The sequence below is a fragment of the Nothobranchius furzeri genome, chromosome 10, assembly GCF_043380555.1.
Source record: "Nothobranchius furzeri strain GRZ-AD chromosome 10, NfurGRZ-RIMD1, whole genome shotgun sequence".
NCBI classification, from domain to species: domain Eukaryota; kingdom Metazoa; phylum Chordata; class Actinopteri; order Cyprinodontiformes; family Nothobranchiidae; genus Nothobranchius; species Nothobranchius furzeri.
In genome coordinates this window covers 60351241-60368706 of record NC_091750.1, presented here as the reverse complement: position 1 = coordinate 60368706, position 17466 = coordinate 60351241, and the positions used below count along the sequence as shown (strand labels likewise).

The 17466-nt window shown below is 42.4% G+C and overlaps 1 protein-coding gene across 3 annotated transcripts; it reads right to left on the bottom strand.

Moving 5' to 3' along the window:
* Positions 1-377: 377 nt before the first annotated feature.
* Positions 378-17443, bottom strand: sec24a (SEC24 homolog A, COPII coat complex component). Of its 3 annotated transcripts, XM_015961495.3 has the most exons (25): positions 17232-17443; positions 17094-17154; positions 13519-14124; positions 12113-12268; positions 11814-11891; positions 11376-11438; positions 9876-10039; positions 8864-9051; positions 8648-8750; positions 7646-7772; positions 6386-6495; positions 6169-6281; positions 5871-5989; positions 5693-5748; positions 5373-5579; positions 5088-5211; positions 4852-5010; positions 4506-4679; positions 4310-4420; positions 4057-4232; positions 3796-3933; positions 3529-3633; positions 3306-3398; positions 1668-1771; positions 378-1292 (listed from the first exon to the last, which is right to left on the bottom strand). In XM_015961495.3, exons 2-25 carry the CDS (start codon positions 17152-17154, stop codon positions 1178-1180), a joined length of 3450 nt encoding a protein of 1149 aa, XP_015816981.3. In that variant the 5' UTR covers positions 17232-17443; the 3' UTR covers positions 378-1177. The 3 variants fall into 3 exon arrangements, with proteins under 3 accessions (XP_015816981.3, XP_015816980.3, XP_015816982.3); XM_015961494.3 differs by having other exon boundaries at positions 17094-17377; XM_015961496.3 differs by lacking the exon at positions 11814-11891 and having other exon boundaries at positions 17094-17377.
* Positions 17444-17466: the final 23 nt, after the last annotated feature.

Sequence of the window (17466 nt, the reverse complement as noted above, 5' to 3'; positions counted from 1 at the left end):
ATGATACATAGATTACAAACTGAATGAAATCAGCCCAAACTGAAAACCTTAATTCAAACTCTTATGAACATTGATTAATTGGTCCAAAATGAATCCATCTTCACAGAATAAACATGGTTCACCAACCAAAACACAAACTACATTTAAAAAGTCCCAAACAGTTTATTTTCTTAGCATAATTTCAATCTGTTTACACTAAAATTAGCATTTCTTCTCCTTTATATAATGCAGTGTCTTTCAATATACAAATATCAATAAGCATGGATACAAGATCAAAATGGCTTTGTTATGACTGTGTTAAAGAATTTCCCATATCCTATTATATTAAAATATTTCAGTATTTAAACAGAGGATTATTAATAAAAAGTGAGTTCCCATAGAAGGCAATTATAGCATTTAATCAGTTTGGGAGTCTCATAAATTAAACAAGAGGAAAAAAACACAGAAAAGTGATGTCATCAGAGAGAGAGAGAGAAAAGATGACAGACCAACGGGAGGACAGACCAATGAGACAACCTTTCACTGCCAAGTCTACACATTCCAGGCAGCAAAGACGGCAAGGTCCATCTGCTTTCCACATCAGGAGTCTACGCATTTGCTCAACAAACATTATAACGACTTTATAACTAAAAAGAAAAAAAAACATACTTCTGGGATTTTATCAGCATTGGAGCCCAGGTGTGTACAAAAAATATCTCCAGGTGACAGCCCACTCAAAAAAGAAGTCTTTGAGCGCCAACTGTCCTCATAAACCAAGTCTTGCACTCGCAAACATGCAGAAGTTTGACCTGGTTTAGGTTAGACGTGTTTTTTGAACAAAAACATCCATTTTACCTGTTCTTTCACCTGAACAATAGCTAGTCTGACAGAATTGTTCTATGAGAATAAACACTGATTCAAATCAATCACAGACAAAACAACCTTCATCGCAAAAGTTCTGTTTGTTTCCTCCAACACGCTTCTTCAACCGAGTAGAAAAGTCTTTGTCATGTTCGGTTGATATCTCAGGTCCACTCGGGTTCTTCTCTAAGATAAAGGTGGAAAACAGCTGGAGATGGAGTAAGAGGCATTGCTGAGGGGCCTCTTACAGCTTCAACACACACACACACTAACACACACACACACACGATGCATGTCCTTTCCCCGAGGTTTCCCGTCTCAACAATCTCACTGAAGATTATTTGGAGATTTGCTGCTGGACGTGGAGAAGGAACTCGTAGTAGGACAGGGCTGACTCAGTTCGGTCCTCGATCATGCTCTGCATAAAGACGGGTTTCAGCTGGCTCTCATCCCTGAAAATAAAATATAGTGTGGGGAAACATGTTTTGTTCTTTTACAACATCACTTTAGATTTTCATGGCTATTAATCCCCCTTTCTTCAAAATAAGAGTCTTAGAGTAAAACTCTGACATGAAAGGCAGCAGGTGATTCGTATTCTTTCAAAAAAAAAAAAATACAGAGCCTTCAATATTTTAGTGTTTCCTCTTTACTCGGAATCAAACTTTGACCCCGAGCCTCAGCGCTAGAGAAATCTGATGCTCCAGTAACTAATACCCTCCATAAACCTTGCAAAATAATTTGACATCACTGGCAGTCCTGTTGAACACGTTATCAAACTTTGAAAGCTATTTTCAAATATTAGACAGCTTTTCTTGTGCTCGACTGACCTGATGATGTGCAGGGAGGGGAAGAATGGCCTCTGATCCCTGAGCCAGCCAATAAAAGCTCTGGTTCTCTGAGATTCTGCTGTGTCCAGTTCTGGGAGAAGATACTGCAACAGAAGAGCAACTGTGAATATTTTTGAGAAAGAAGATGCGATGAGTGAAACCCTAGCTGTGCCGTGAGTTAAATGGCTCTGGGATCAGAGTTTGGCTCCTCCAACTTAAATCGCTGTAGTTACATGATGGTCCTGCAGCCAAGTAGTGCTCGCTGCAGAACCACAAAGGCGGAGCTGCACCAGAGTCAGCCCCGCCCATTCAATCTGCGTCAGTCCAATTCCTTCCAGTTGTCAGACTTGACTGCATCCTGTTATAGCTAATATCATCTAAAATGCAAGATTGAGGATGGAGTTGAGAGGTTAATTGAACAGTTTTGGTAAAGGTTCCATATAATAAAAAATCTAAATTTTGGAACTTTTTATCATGTTATATTATTGTCATTTCCTCATAAGAAATACCCCAAAGCCATTTTTGGCCTCATTCACGCATTTTCCTCCCATCTCAGCTTCAATTTGGTCTCCTCCCCTGAAGCGAGTCTGGTCTTGGTTCCCAAATCTGGATATTCTGTGAATTTTCTGACAAATTATTTCTGAAATGACTTCTACTGAGACACCGCCGGAAAAACCATACAAAGACATGCTGGATGGCACAATTACATGTGACGCCGCTTGACTGTTACCAGATGTAGTGGTGAAGTGGTTATGCAGTCAGATTAACACGCAGTTTTGTGCAGGTTCGCCTCCCGGTAGCGGCGTTAACTTTTTTATTTTTTCTAGCTACACTTGCCAGTACTATGTTTATAACCATTTATTGGTATACCGTTTAAAATATAATGACTAATGTGTTATTTTTTTATTTGTTTATTTAGCCAGTGTGAGTCCACTTGTGAGCAGAGTTTCAACTAAAATGCTGTTTAGGAACGACCAAATTCAAAGAACTTTTAGAGACATAAATATTTTGCAGAAAATAAACATTACAACTAAAATATAAACAAATTAAATGTTTCAGCTGGCTGGCTAAATAGATTGCTGCCGACCCCACCGAGAGTCAAACCAGCATCAGCTGAGGGGAAAGCAAAACTTAAGTCGGACAATCTTGCCACTGGACTAGAGCCGCTGTAGGCCACATTTGTTGGAGCGGCTGTGGGCAGATATTTGCTAAAAGAAACCTTTTCATTTCGGGATATATTCAGGCTTTATCATGTAGCAAGTAGTATTTATCTTGTTTAATTGGAGCATAGAACATAGCGATTGTAAACTAGTAACAGCCGTAATTCATGTGGGCCAGGTCGGTTTGCGATAAAGTTAAAAAACAAAAACAGAAACCGTCAGTGGGCCAGGCTGAGTTTGCGTGAATGGGCGGGGCTGACTCTGGTGCAGCTCCACCTTTGTAGTTCTGCAGCGAGCACACTCTCCCTGCAGCAGCAACAACCAGTGAGAGACAAAGAGGAGCTTCTGCTTTTTTGAAAATAAAGTACTCCTTGTAACAGTTGTACTTTTCTGCTGTTTGATCTGTTCAGTTTAGTTAAAAACTAATCGTGAGATCAAGTTTTACGTTACGTTAAAGGTCTGAACATGAGTTTCCTACCAGGTTATCGGGCAGGGCAGCGTAGTTTGGGACTCCCAGGACTTGTGTGAGGAAGTTGGGGTGGCAGTTACGTCCAATCCAAAGGTACATCACCTGTTAAAAGGAAATCATTTGAAACTTTGACTCGAGCACGTAAACGTGTTTTTACCACAGATTCATCCAGATAAAAGACATAATGTTAATAACCATTAGCTTATTACAGGAGTGAATCTTTTAAACGTACAGTTCCAGCATCCATGAGGAAAGCTCCCTCCCTGCTAAGCTTCTCCACAGACAGCTGCAGAATTGCGGGCTGGGGGATGGTCCGCTCGTTGATGTTCAGAGCTCCCTGAGGGTGAGAAGTTAAATTGTCACACACAAGAAAGGAATGTAGAGACACTCAAAAACAGGTGAAAATTAGATAAACAGAATTACTATTTACACTTTTTTACACTCTGATCAAATCATTTCTATTAAAGCAGTCCCACTGAATGAAACTAAAGATCCTCACCTCATCAGTCAGATCATCAACACGATACAGAGCGGGATGGATCATCAGCATGGCGAAGGCCAGCGGCTGGTACTTTAGCTGGTACATGGCAAACATTCGCTCATCCAGCCTGGTGCTGGTGCCAGTCCTGAAGGCTTTCTGCAGAGTTCACGCACAAAACACACGAAACACCGTCAGTAATCAAATGATGAATCCTAAAAAATAAAAGCTGTTGCTTCATGTCTGAGTAACTGATTAAATGGACGTTTAGGAATAGAAAACCTGTTTGAGCAGAGCGAGGATGTAAAGAGGGAAGAGTCTGAGGCAGGTAGGAGCCAACAAGCCAGGCTGCTGGATGGTCAACGCAAACTGCCGGTATGAAGACAACGAGTCGATAGAGGCGTTGATCATAGCGTCTCTAGCGTCGCTCAGAGAAGCCGTCACTGAGCGGTCCACAGCTGGATACAGGAAGACAAAAGTTCTCAGCTCTTTGCTGCACATGTTTCATTGTAACGTGTTATTGTGTAGAACGTACCCATACAGGCCAACAACCCGGTGATGGCTTGAACATCGGCTCCAGCAAAGATGTCTGACACAGAATTAGCAACAGGAAGGCACAAAGTGTGCACACGGATCCTCCTTTCACCTGTGAAAAACCATACGTTACAGATTTCCTAAGATAAAACACACACCCTCCATCTGTGTGTGTGTGTGTGTGTGTGTGGACGTACCTTTGCTGGAGGTGTAAAGCAGCGCAGCCTGGAAGGAAACAACCTGCATGTCGTCCAGATTTTCCTCGATGGACATCTGAACGGCAAAACCGGCGTCCGGGTTGACGTTGGGAAGGGACAACAGGTCTGTGGAGCGCACAAAGAAGTTCCCGTGGAACGTGTGGATGGACAAACCTGCAGAAGGAGAAGAAAATTGCAACATAAACCTTCTCAAACTAGTCATTACATTCGTGTAAGAGTAAACTTGTTAGTTACAAATAAAGTATTTCAATTAAAAAAAAACATGAGAACACAGAAACTCACAACTAAACGTGACAGAAAACTTCTCTAATTGGTGTGGACCGACCTTTGGTGCAGCGTATCCTCATGACGGCCTCAAAGCCAATTTTTCTTGTTAAATATCTTTTCAGATCCTTCTGGAAGCGCTCCACCTGAGCTGGATTATGACGATGATGGTAGGAGGGGTAGTAATAAACGCTTCCTGCAGAGTATCTGGATATGCAGCCTGGAAGAAACGAAAACTAGTTTCATTATTCCCTAATCGAATGAACCATTTGTTCTAAGAAATAGTTAATTCCTCACCAAGTGACGCCATGTCACAGTACTGAGCACTGAGCAAGAACAGGTCAACAGCCACCTGCTGGCCCGAGCAGTCCAAGGCCAGCTTCTTGTAGAAATCTGTAGCTGGGGAGAGGTGCTGGATGTCCTGAACAGAAAACACACAAACAATGAGTGCAAATGCTCAATATAACACAGCTTTACTGACGTCAAAATCATAATAATCTCATATTTAAGATGGCAAATGACTCAATTTGAGTAAAGCCTAAAGACTTCAGTGCATTTGTTCTTAAGCATAACCTGTCCTACCTTGGAGGATGCTCGCTGGTTGGGGTCCTCTCTGGACTGGAGCGCCCCTACACCCAGGTTAGGCAGCTGAGTTTGAAAGACAGACATCCGCCCCCCGGTGGGAGACAATAACTTAAAGGCTGCTTGCAGAGCTGAACCCAGAGCCGACTGGGTCTCCATCGTCTTCTCGAATAAACTTGGCAGGCTCTTCAGCAGGTCCTGGACAAGCTGAAACACAAACATCCACCATAAAAGGACTTTGCTTCCTTCTCAGTCACAAAAGAAAACATTTAAAATGACAAGTTCATATTTTTTATTATTAACCAAGGCACATTTCATACCTCCTTGCATTCATTGAGGTTTACTAGAAGGCTGTCTGGTGTTGGTAAAAAGATATCTGAGGAGCACACAAACAACGATTCTCACACATTAACAAATTTACAAATGAAGCGTGCAAACAGTGGATGTCAAGCTGCCATGCTAATGAATGTGTGGCTTTCGCCGGCAGCTGCAGCTCACCTTCAATGTCAGACACGATGAGCATCTGTGGCTGAGAGAGTCCCTCCTGGAGGTTATAGAAGTGGATGGTGCTGTCAAAGGTGATGAAGCCGACTTTTGTCCGCGAGTCCCCAGGGAGCCTGAGGGACACGTCACATAATCTCAGGGGTTAAATAAAAGTTATCAGGTTTCATTTGTGTAAATAATACCTAAAATAATCACTTATTGACACAATTATGATCATCTAAACTTTACTGACAGATTCAGTGTTAGAAATGCAACCAGACTGGGATGACCTAAGACTTTATGTTCTACATACGCATCGATGTTGTCCAACACTGACTGACAGAACACGCTCAGGAAGCCTGTCTCCACGGCGTTATGAGACACGTCCAGAACAAAGAGATAAACAGCAGGCTGTGGCGGCCTCAACTGGGGGAGGGAGGGGGAGGGGTGTTAGAAAACCAAAAACAAGTTTTTTTTAAATATAGAAAATATGACAGTTTCACAAAAACGCCTGCGCTGATAACCCGTACCATGTATTCTGAAGGAGCAATAAACTCAATAGTGGCATTCTGGACTTCGGGTCTTTTGTGTGGTTCTCCGTATGATCTGCTGACTGGGTTATACATAAACTCCTCTGGAACTGCACACAAAAACATTCAGGTAAAGTTTCATTTGAATTATATTTTTCTTATAAGAAACACACACACACACACACACACACACACACACACACACACACACACACACACACACACACACGGGACTGTCTCGGCTGTTATTTTTGTTAAGGAGTGTGCACGTACAGCATGCACACCTCGTACACGAGCTTACTTTTGAAGCTGCATTTACACGTTAGGCCTGAGTGGCGATCGCGAGCATAAAAACTTTAAACTTCCTTACAGTCCCTTTAAACTTAGGGATGCACGATATATCTGCATCAATATCTGTATCGACCGATATTAGTCATTTAACATATCGGTCCAATAAATAAAACTGGGCCGATATTAAAAAAACAATATATTTCCCATCTTGTTTTCATTTGTTTATCTGTTTCAGAGGGTGACGCGGGTGGTGATGTTCATTTGTTTAGTCATCATCTCAGAAGCATAAATGTGTATGGGGCGTGTGCATAATAATGTAAATTCAGCTTTAATAATATTCATTCTATAGAAAATCTGCTGATTTTAGAAGCACTCCTTTCAGTATATCGGTATCGGCAAATATCGGTTATTGGCCATAACAGTAATATCAATATCGGATATCGGCCCAAAACTTTCATATCGGTGCATCACTACTTAAACTTTAGGACAAACTACCAGAGTCCCAAAAAGAAAAACACCATTTGAAGTCACGGATAACAGAAGACATTTAGATGTAGAAAACGGCGACTACTTTTTAGCGCTCTCTGGTTTACTCTGGCAATGCGGGTTCATCTATCAGGCAGACATTGTCTAGGGATGATAGCAGATGGGAGGGGTGAGACTTCTGTGATCAAGTTTTAGTTTTTTTTTTTTTTTATCTAGCTTGTTTTGTAGATTTGCCATTGCAGCTTTAAGAAACATGCTGGAACCAGACTCCAGAGCCAGGTATCAGCTCCAATAGAGCAGCCTGCCACTCTGAAGTTGCAAATGTGGTACTCTGGCCACAGAGGGCAGTGGGGGTCTGAGTGACATTTCATTAACCTTGTAAAGGGTCATTTTAGCACATACTGGCTCAAGAAAATGATTAAAAAAATATGAAAATGTTGCAAAGTATGGCTTTAAAAGGCCTCCAGTCGTCCGTTTTCTTACCATCGTTGACTCGATAACACAGGTTGCACTTCCACCTTCTCTGGTCCAGGAAAGAGACAAAGGGGTTGATGTAGGTTCTGCAGGACCGACACCTGACAATGGTGCTAGATGTCACCACAGGAAGTTGCTGCATTGATGAAACCAAAGAACAAAACAACCCTTTTGAGAGAAGCAAACTCGTTTTCTTTATACGAACAGCGTTTTCAATAGAGACTTTATTTTTGCTGTCCAAGTAGCGCAGAACTGTTCAAACTTGTTTTTAATTGATGAAGTCACTCGTTGTGACAGAAGTTTCCTGAGGGTGGGGGGGTGTTATATAGTCAATGTTTACTAAAGAAATGAATGAAAAAAAGGTGGGAGGGCACAGAATAATCAATCCAAATGTGATGTAGCCCGTACAACTAATGAGCCAGTCTCAGCAATCTAAATTACGCGTTTTTATTTCTTTTCAGGCTGCTGCTGTTGTAATCTGGCAGAAACAAGATGGTTGAAGAGTGACAACACTTCTGCTAAATGTGTGATGAGGAAAAAGACTTTCAGCGAAGGTTTTGGTTATTTCAGCTGTGTTGTGATCATGGTCACATTAACACAGTTATACGATTTAACGGTAAAAGCAAGGTTACATCAGCACCACCTGAAATATGAGAAGTATCTGACATAAAAACCACAAATCCCCCATTTTGAAGCTTGTTTGGATATTTCATTATTGATAGGTTTTGCTGTATTTTAGTGAGAAGTGTGTAATCTCAGGACAATCGCTTCTTTAGGAATCCAAAGCATGTTTGTTTTCAGATTGCAGTAAAACCTGCTGCTGGAACTAAAACGAATACAAGGAAGAAAAGCTTGTTTTCTGTTATTCCTTCAGTTTCACATCTTTACACTGATCAAAGTCAGCTTTATTTTTAGAATTTCTTTTGATTTAATACAATTTGTTTCCACAGAAATGAAGTATAACAAACTGCTGACAATAACATGTAAACAGATGAAGGTCAAAGCAGTTACCGAGAGGTCTTTGAACGGGTGAAGCAGCAGGCCCAGAGGCATCTTAGCTTTGTTGAGCAGAGCTTGGGTCTGAGGGATGCTGGTCAGTGTGGAACGAAAAACTCTGGAGGAGCAAAAACACATGCTTGCATTTATTATGAAGTTTAATGTGATTAACACATGTTGTATACAGTTTAATGCGATTAACACATGCTGTATACATTCATCAAGACTTACTCTGGGCTGCAGTTCAGCTTCTGCAGGTCCTGGGGAAGGCAGGGTGTTGGGGCAGAAACTGGGCTTGGTGGCAGCAGATTTCTCTCTTGCAGGAGGTTGACCACCCTCAGAGCCTCCGGGGTGTTGGATTGGAGGCTCATGGCGGCCATCGATGGACTCAGCTGGGCTGGCCCAGGGCCGCCAGGGGGCTGAGGCAAGGTAAAACAATCAGTGCGTTTACATGCAGCCAGTAACCCTTTTAAAATCCGAATATTCACAATAACCCGGTTCCGCAGGTCCATGTAAACACCGCCAAAAACCCGGATATGCTCATAACCGGGTTTTTCAAAACTACTACTACTACTACACCTGGGGTAACCCTTTTCTAACCCGAATGTTTGGTCGTGTAAACGCATACCGGGATATCCCCATCAAAGCGTGTGTTCTGCGCATGCTCTGTTCGCAAGGAATCTTGGTCTTTTGAGTAGCGAGACGTCTTGTATGCGCCAGAACACCGGAAGTAAACAACAAGTTGGGAGCAACATGGCGAGTCGCGGCACAGCACCACACTTTTGTAGTGACGAAGAAACTAAAGCGCAAACAAACGCGGTCGCTATCTCCTCCGAACTGGGAAACATGTTGTTTTCACTGATAGCAGAAGAACCGGAAATGAGGCATATTGCGTCTGGACGTAGTCCATACGTCTCGACGCTACCCCAACGTCCGCATTTAAATGGGGTTATGCAAGTTAGGGGTAACTCTATTTATGCTTGTAAACGGGTTATTCTGATCAACTCAGAAACCCGAATAACGACCTTAACCCGATCATAACCCGGATATTGGCTGCATGTAAACGTAGTCAATAAGTTGGTGTAGATCATGTTCTGTCATCCAAGAGGCAGAATTTCTATAAAACTCTCAAATAGCTGCAGACGAACTAAAAACTCACAACCTGTTATAACTTCAGGTCTGGATGATGACTGACGGAACTGACTTAGTCAAAGCACACAAACTGAATCAGGTTTTCTTTCACCTGCTGGAACGGCTGAGGTGCTTGAGTGTAGGGCTGCGTAGCAGCTTGCATTGCTGGGTGCATGGGGGGGTTCACAGGGGGGGCTGAGGTGTTCTGGTATCCAGGGGGGAGGGAGGGGTAGTGACCCAAGTGTCGACCAGGTGGAGCAGGCTGTGTCGGGCCAGCTGGGGATCAACAAAAAAAATGGTTAGTGACTTAGAATAAATCCAACAGTCCCAGTAGCAAAGAGGAAAATATGGAGCCATCTTTAAAGGCAAGCTTCATAACAATCAGAAGCCTCTCCTCCCAGAGGTACATCACTGTATTTGTCTAATTAAAGGGGTTTTAAAAACATGTTTGGTTAAGACAACTTTAGAATGCAGGATAATTGAGCCTTATATTTAAATAAGTGCAGATAAATCAACTGCATTGTTTTACTGTTGTGGCAGTGCAAGCTCTACCCAGTGGACAGCTTCGTCCCAAACATCATACATCATCACCTGCCTCTGAAAGGCAAGAGGCTGATTTATTTAAATGCAAAAGTGGCACCAACTCCATCAGGGAGTGGGGACGGATTGTTGGGCAACGTTAAATTATTAAGACAAGGCAGCTTTATTTATAAAGCACGTTTCATTCACAGAGGCAATTAAATGTGCTTGAGTTTTAGCATGAACTGCAACTGTTAATGGTTGAAACACAATTGATTTTTAAAAGAATAAGAAGCTCATCTTTTAAAATAAAAATGCATCTAAACACAAAAGGCAAAACAAAATTAAAGGAATTAAATATTTATTACAGCAGAATTAAAGTCTAAACACAGAAATTAAAGGAGTTGAACACTCATTTAATCGATGCATTTGCAGTGGTCTCTGGTAGGAATGAATGTCTTGCAAGTGCAGTCGAGGGAAAAAAAAGCCGAGAAGCACCACCAGCACAGATAATTCTGCTGCAGCAGCAGAGTGGCGGATCACAACATAATCTGGAATCTTATTTCCTGATATTTGGACAGCTAGCCTCAGGTTGGATAACAGCACCTCAACTCTACCACCGACTCAGCTTACTCTGCAACATGAAGGCTTTATCTCCATAAATAACAAGCCTGGAGGAGCTTCTGCCTTGTGGTTGAGTTGCTAATGCTAATGGTTAGCGTCTGCTAGCCGAGTCGTTCAATGCCGTTTCCTGGAGGCTAAAACAACAACATCCTTCCCTGCTGCGAGCCAAGATGAGCGAGTCCAAGCAACCTCTTGAAGTAGAGCAGTCAGGCTTTTCAAATCAGAGATTCAACATCTATCAGAAGCTAATGCAAGAGATAGGTGTAGGAGACTATTTTCATGTTCAGCCTGAATGAAAAACTCAGAGTGACTGATTATATTCAAAAATGATCATTTAAATAATGTTTTTTCAGTGTCCCACACATTTAAATTTTACAAGTTGTTGCTATAAACTTGTGAAAAACAGAACAGTTTTGCCAGCAGCAAGCTTTCTAAATACAAAACTACACATGGCAGAAAAAGGCCTTACCCATTCTGTTGTCAACATGATTATAGCTGTTTGCTGCTTGTGGGCCATTGCCAGCCACAGTTCCTGCATGAACACAAACACAAACACAATACAAGTGATTTACTGAGACAAACTACTTGTGACAGTCTGCCAAATCTGTGACAGGATGGTGAAAGTTACAGAAGAACACACGAGGGATAAATACAGCAACAATGTTAATGATGGAAACGTTTTGAAAAATCACATGGGGGTGCAGGTAAATGACAGATGGACCAAAAAATAAATAATAATCTGAACAGGGTTTCACGAACTTTGTTGAAGTAACAAAAGTGATGTAAGAAAAGAAAAACTATAGTGTGTTCAACCTTAAAGACAATGAGAAACAGCACAGAGACGACCACAGCACTGACACAACATCTAACAGTCACTGTCACCACACAGCTAACGATTGGGTCACACCTGGACATTCAATGTCTCCTTCCTGGAAGTCGGGCTCAGTGGGAGGAAGGACATTGGGGACCACCCCCCCACACTGAGCTGGCATGTAGAGGAAGGACAGGAGGAGGGTGGAAACAACACAGTGAGGTCAGAAAACTTATGGATCAGATTTAAACCAAAGTGATTTGATTCTGATCAGCACAGAAGGACTTGACACTTTATAAACAGGAAAGTAAATAAATGCATGTTCATCCAAACATAAGAAACGGACCATTAGTGTCACCAGTAGGATTGAAACAAACCAAAAAACTAAAACTTACCATCCACATTGGGTGGTGGAGGTGTTGCACTGGCCACTGAGGTTCCAGTGGGAGGCAGCGTGGGTTTCATGGATGACGGTGGTCCTGTGGGTGGAGGCCCATAAGCAGGTCTAACAGGCTGGTATGCTTGGGGAGCCATCGGTGGAGGTGCGGTGCCTGGTGGGAGGAAATAATAGTAATAGTCAATTATTGCTTTTCTTGCTATAATTTATGGATTGTGTTTTATTTTATTTTAAAATGCCCCAACTATAAAGCGTGAGTAGAGGTGACGGCATCTGGTGGCACCACAAAGCCACAGTGAGCTAATGTCAAAGCGCTACAGTCAAACACCATCCTCCTCTCTGTACAGAGAAACCTGATTAACCCGGATCGAAGGGGGCAACGGGTATATTTATTTCCATTTACAATTCCATGCATTTTTGCTAAGCTTGTTGTTGCTATGGAAACATGAAGATCAAAAAAAGTTTCAAAAAGAAAAAGTAAAATACAAAGAGTGCAAGACAACGGCTAAGGATGTGTTACAACATTCATCATGTTTTCTGTTTGACGTCAGCTCTCACTCATGTCAGAGAAAACAAACCCTAATGTGAAAAATTATTAAGCTCAGAAAGAGTTATAAACTTTGATCATGTGACCTTTTGCAACTAAGAGGTGAAATCACAAAATTGTCAACTCTGTCACATTGTGGCCAGAAATAAAGCAACCAAATGAAACACCAAGACATCAGATAATAAAACCACTTCCTGCTGGAACACAAAAGTGACGCAAAATATCCATTTGTGTTTTTTTGTTTCCTGCATTAACATCAACCTAAACACAGAAACTGTTATTTAAAGTTATGTCATGTTTATTGATCAGACTGGAAATTTAAAGAGCTAATCTGAACTTTGTACAAAGTTGGGAGTAAACTAGTTTCCGTGGCTGTGGGGCGAGCCAGAAGCGTCTATGGCAGCCAACATGTTCAGCATAGGAGCAGAGGGCAACGTCCAGCTCCAACATATCACAACTCTAGATATGCATATCTACAGCAGGTCGGGGAATGAAGGTAATTACAGGACTAAAGTCACGGAGTTTATGTTACCAAAGAACTGGGAACAATCAGGTGTTTATTATTTTTTTATGTGGTGTCTATTTTGAAATTCCTGTAGTTTTTACATAATAATGAACCAATAAATCTAAAATTAACACATTTGATTTTCTTTAAAAACCCAATTGAACAATTATTCTTTTTATTGGTATGACCCAGGAACTGTCTGTATTATCGCAGCCTGGTCTGTAAGAACTGATAATAGTCGCCTCACTTCTGAGAAAATGTCTTCCTTCAGTTCAAAGTGAAACATTGTTGTCGTGTATTTGGACAGAACAGAGATGACAAGTTTGACTCAGTGCAGCCTTTGTGTTCCTACCTGGTTGAGTGTATCCATGCATAGAAGTGGGGGGCAATCCAGGCCCTGAGAACTGGGCAGGCCTACTGGACATGTGGGGTGGGGGTGCAGAGCTGTAAACAGCTGCAGACTGTGGAAGTGGCCCAGCTAAGCCTGCAGCTTGATTCACGTGATTTGTCACAGGACCTCTGGGGGGTGTGTTCATGGATGGGGCTGGTCCCATTGGTGGGGTAGCTGCGTTGTACTGCCACACCGGGGCCATTGGCTGTTGAGGGTTTTGATAGTAGCTACTAGAAGACACAGCAGGAGGCGGCGGTGTGGCCTGTGCAGGGGGCATCCGAGGACCAGGGATGGGGCTGGCAGACAGAGGTGGGGTATGGGAGGGAGTAGCTCCCATTGGAGGCCTGGTCAACAGTGGGTGACCTGGAGAGGAGGGGTATGAAGTTACCTGTGGGCCTAGCAGGTAAGAACTGATAGGGGGAATGGGCTGATATGGCCCAGAAGGGTAGAGACCAGGGCCAGGAGGTGCAGGAGCTTTGGCCTGCATTGGATTGTAGGCTTGTTGGTGATTCATGCTGTAGCCGACCCCTGGAGTCTGCTGCAGAGCAACTGGATTCTGTGTTGGACCTGAAGAAAAGTGAAAAAAGATAGATGAGTTACAACTACAAATCCATCTTAGGATATTTCATTAAATCTACCTAAAGATGTTTGGGATTCAGATGTATTTATTTAGAGCACACTGAAATGTTCCAGGAGTGCAGAAGCGAGTTATAATAAAGGCCAAGTTAGTAGTGACACAAACAAGAGTAAAGCACTCAAATCTAGCAAGTGCCCCAAAGAACTGACAGCCAAGAGTCTAATCTCTATACTTGCTTTTAGCTGAACATGATCTGCCTTCACAGTGGCAGTGTGTGTGCAGAAGCTCTGAGCCAAGTCTAACCCCATTTTACTGAACTCAGCTGGAGCACAAACAATAGGAAATGCTTCTGATTATGTATTTGTGGCAGCAGTAGCTCAGGTGGTAGAGCGGGTTGCCTCATGATCGGAGGGTCATGGGTTCTATTCCAGCTCCCGCCAGGCGTATCCTGCTGTTGTGTCCTTGGGCAAGACACTTCACCCAACTTGCCTGTGTTATGGGCCATTCCCATCTGTACCGGGTCGGCCCGGGCCGGGTAGCCCCAGTCGGCCCCAGCCTGGCCCGGTTGATTCCACACATCCTTGTCTTAAGCCCATGTGGGCTGATTCTATCCACCAATCAGAGGCTTGCTCTAATGGAAGGTGTGAATTTGCTGTCAGCAGTGGGTGTGTTGGCCCTGGTCGGCCTGAAGCAGACCCCCTCGAGAAGAGGGCTGAGAATGAGCCTTGGTTGGCCCGGAAAACTACCAGGCCACCCAGATATGTAAACAACCTACGCTACCCGGCCCGGGCCGACCCGGTACAGATGGGAATGGCCCATTAGTGGTGTCAGAGGGGCCGACGGCGCCAAATGGCAGCCTCGCCTCTGTCGGACCGCCCCAGGGCGGCTGTGCCTACAAGTAGCTTACCATCACTAGCAGTGTGTGAATGTGAGAGTGTGAGAAAGCGTCTTTGGAGGTCTTGAAAAGCGCTATATAAGTTTAATGCATTATTATTATTATTATTTATGCAACAGAACAACATGCTACTTCATTTTAGAGTACAAATGGTCAAACACCTTGATGCTGCATAATCTCATTAATGGCCAATACTTAAAAAGCTGAGAAGATGATGTTGCAGACAGAATTGACTCTGAAATGAATAAAGGTTACCTACAAAACAGTAAATCTGAAACTCAGTGTGGAGCTGTTTGAATGACCTTTTTTGCTTTATGTAACAAGCTGCAATCAGTTATTTGGTCCTTCACAGTCACACTGCAAACAGCGGCAGAAAGAAATCAGTGGAAAGGAATTTGAAAAAGGTTTCAGTTAACCTGCAAAATCAGAAAAAGCAATCTAAACACCTTAAGCATCTGGTCACGGATGTGGTCTGAGGGGAAATCACCTACTACTGGACGTTAAAATGCAAAATAACTTTTACTGTTTAACGGGGGGAAAAACATAAATAGAAACAGATTTTAGAGGGCTCGTTAGCTCAAAACAGCTGCAGACACAAATTACATTTAAATACTTGAGTGTGTGACTATTTCATTTAAAGGTTTAAGAAAAAGTTTGCTAAGAAGTGATACCGGTTGCCTTTAATATCCCCTCCAGGCCATTATGGGATCATGTTGGAGTCGTGCAACCATTTCCAAATGACCTCCTTTTGATAAAATTCTTCTAATTAATCTTAGAATTAGGAAGAATGGAAAGACTATTGACTATTATTGACATGGAATGTGCATTTAAGAAAAGCAGCCAATTATGAGAAGATACCCCCGAGTCAACAGCATTTTTGTATTTAGCAGGTTTTATCGTTTTCCTTGTTGATCATTTTTACAGCTGATTTATTACTGTGAGCTCATTGTGCAAATTACACAAGAGTTAATCTAGTTGACTCAGACATTTGGTGGGTAAAACTACATTTGACAACTGCATAATATTTTGATATAAAATCTGATTTACCATATTTGTTTGTGTGGTGAGAATGACCATTACAAAAGGTTTAACCTTGATCTAAGCTCAAAGAGCAATTCTCAGATTTGGCAAAAAGCTGCTTTATTTAAGGAAACATGTTTAAAAGGGGCAAAATGATGCATACATTTGCAGGTCTTTAGAGACTAAGTTGTTATAAACCACTAATGCATTAAGTTGCTCATTACAACAAAGGTATTTCACATAATTGATCTAAAAGGTTAAAAAATGTCAGCTGTTATTCACCATGGGTAGATTGCTTCCCCCCCTAGTAGGTAACCATTGGAACACAGTAGAACATGTGAACGATCTCATGTGAATGATCTCCAACTGAAATCCTTGAGCCCTTTTAGGGTAAATAAAACACTGATTTTAACTCATCTGGATCATTCCCAATTTGCCACATGTACAGCAAACCGTAGAGCGGACAAAATAAAAAGCTTAAGAGCTAGATGAAAATTCCTTATTGCATTACAAACGCAAACACACTCACTGTGTGCTAAAAGTCAAACAGCAAAAACTCACAGGAGACTCATAAATAAGGGACAAGTTAAAGACTGTAAATTCAGGCTCAACGAGACGCTTGGGGGGGGGGGGGGGATAATCTCAGAACTTCGGAAAAATATAACAATAAATGTGCTATATGCCCTGGGAAACGTCTAAAAGATCACATGCCTCAAACAGGTCATTAGACCAGCGAAACGTTCAGTTCAGTTTAAGATTTGCCACCTCGACAAAATCAAAACTAGCCACAGCTAGCTACGATTAGCTTCGTAGGTTAACAAACACCATACGATGGCGACTATTCTGGTCATTCTGGCAACACGGGTCAATATCAGTCATTGTCATCCTGGCGTTGTCATACGTGACAATTAACCCGTTTACTTTGCTACTTTGCGTTGTAACGTTACCAAGCGAGCCAGCTAAATGGTAGCCACAAACGCAAACGCTACCACGACCTCAACATGAGAAAATCAATTTTTAAAATTATATTTAAAAGTTACTCACCGTTCGCGTACGTCTGTCCTGTCCCAGTTCCATTCTGAGAGTTAAACCCCGCTGTTGACATCTTGAAACAGACACCAGAATCTAAATTAGAGGTTCGTCTATAGCTAGCTTCCTAGCTAGTCGTCGCGGAGTGCTAACCTTAAGCTCTGACGATGAATCAAAACAGCACCTAAAGTAAAATACCCTATGGTTTTAAAAATGTTCTTCTTAAGGTGGTTTGTTCGCTATCACAGAGCCATGGTTATTACCAAAGAACCCGCTCAACTACCATCGGGCTGGTAACGACGGGCCTGGTCAGAGTAAATCGTGTAAGATACTTCTCCCCTTTCACCGGAAGTTGGAATCACCCAGCAGGATCAACGTAAAAATGTCT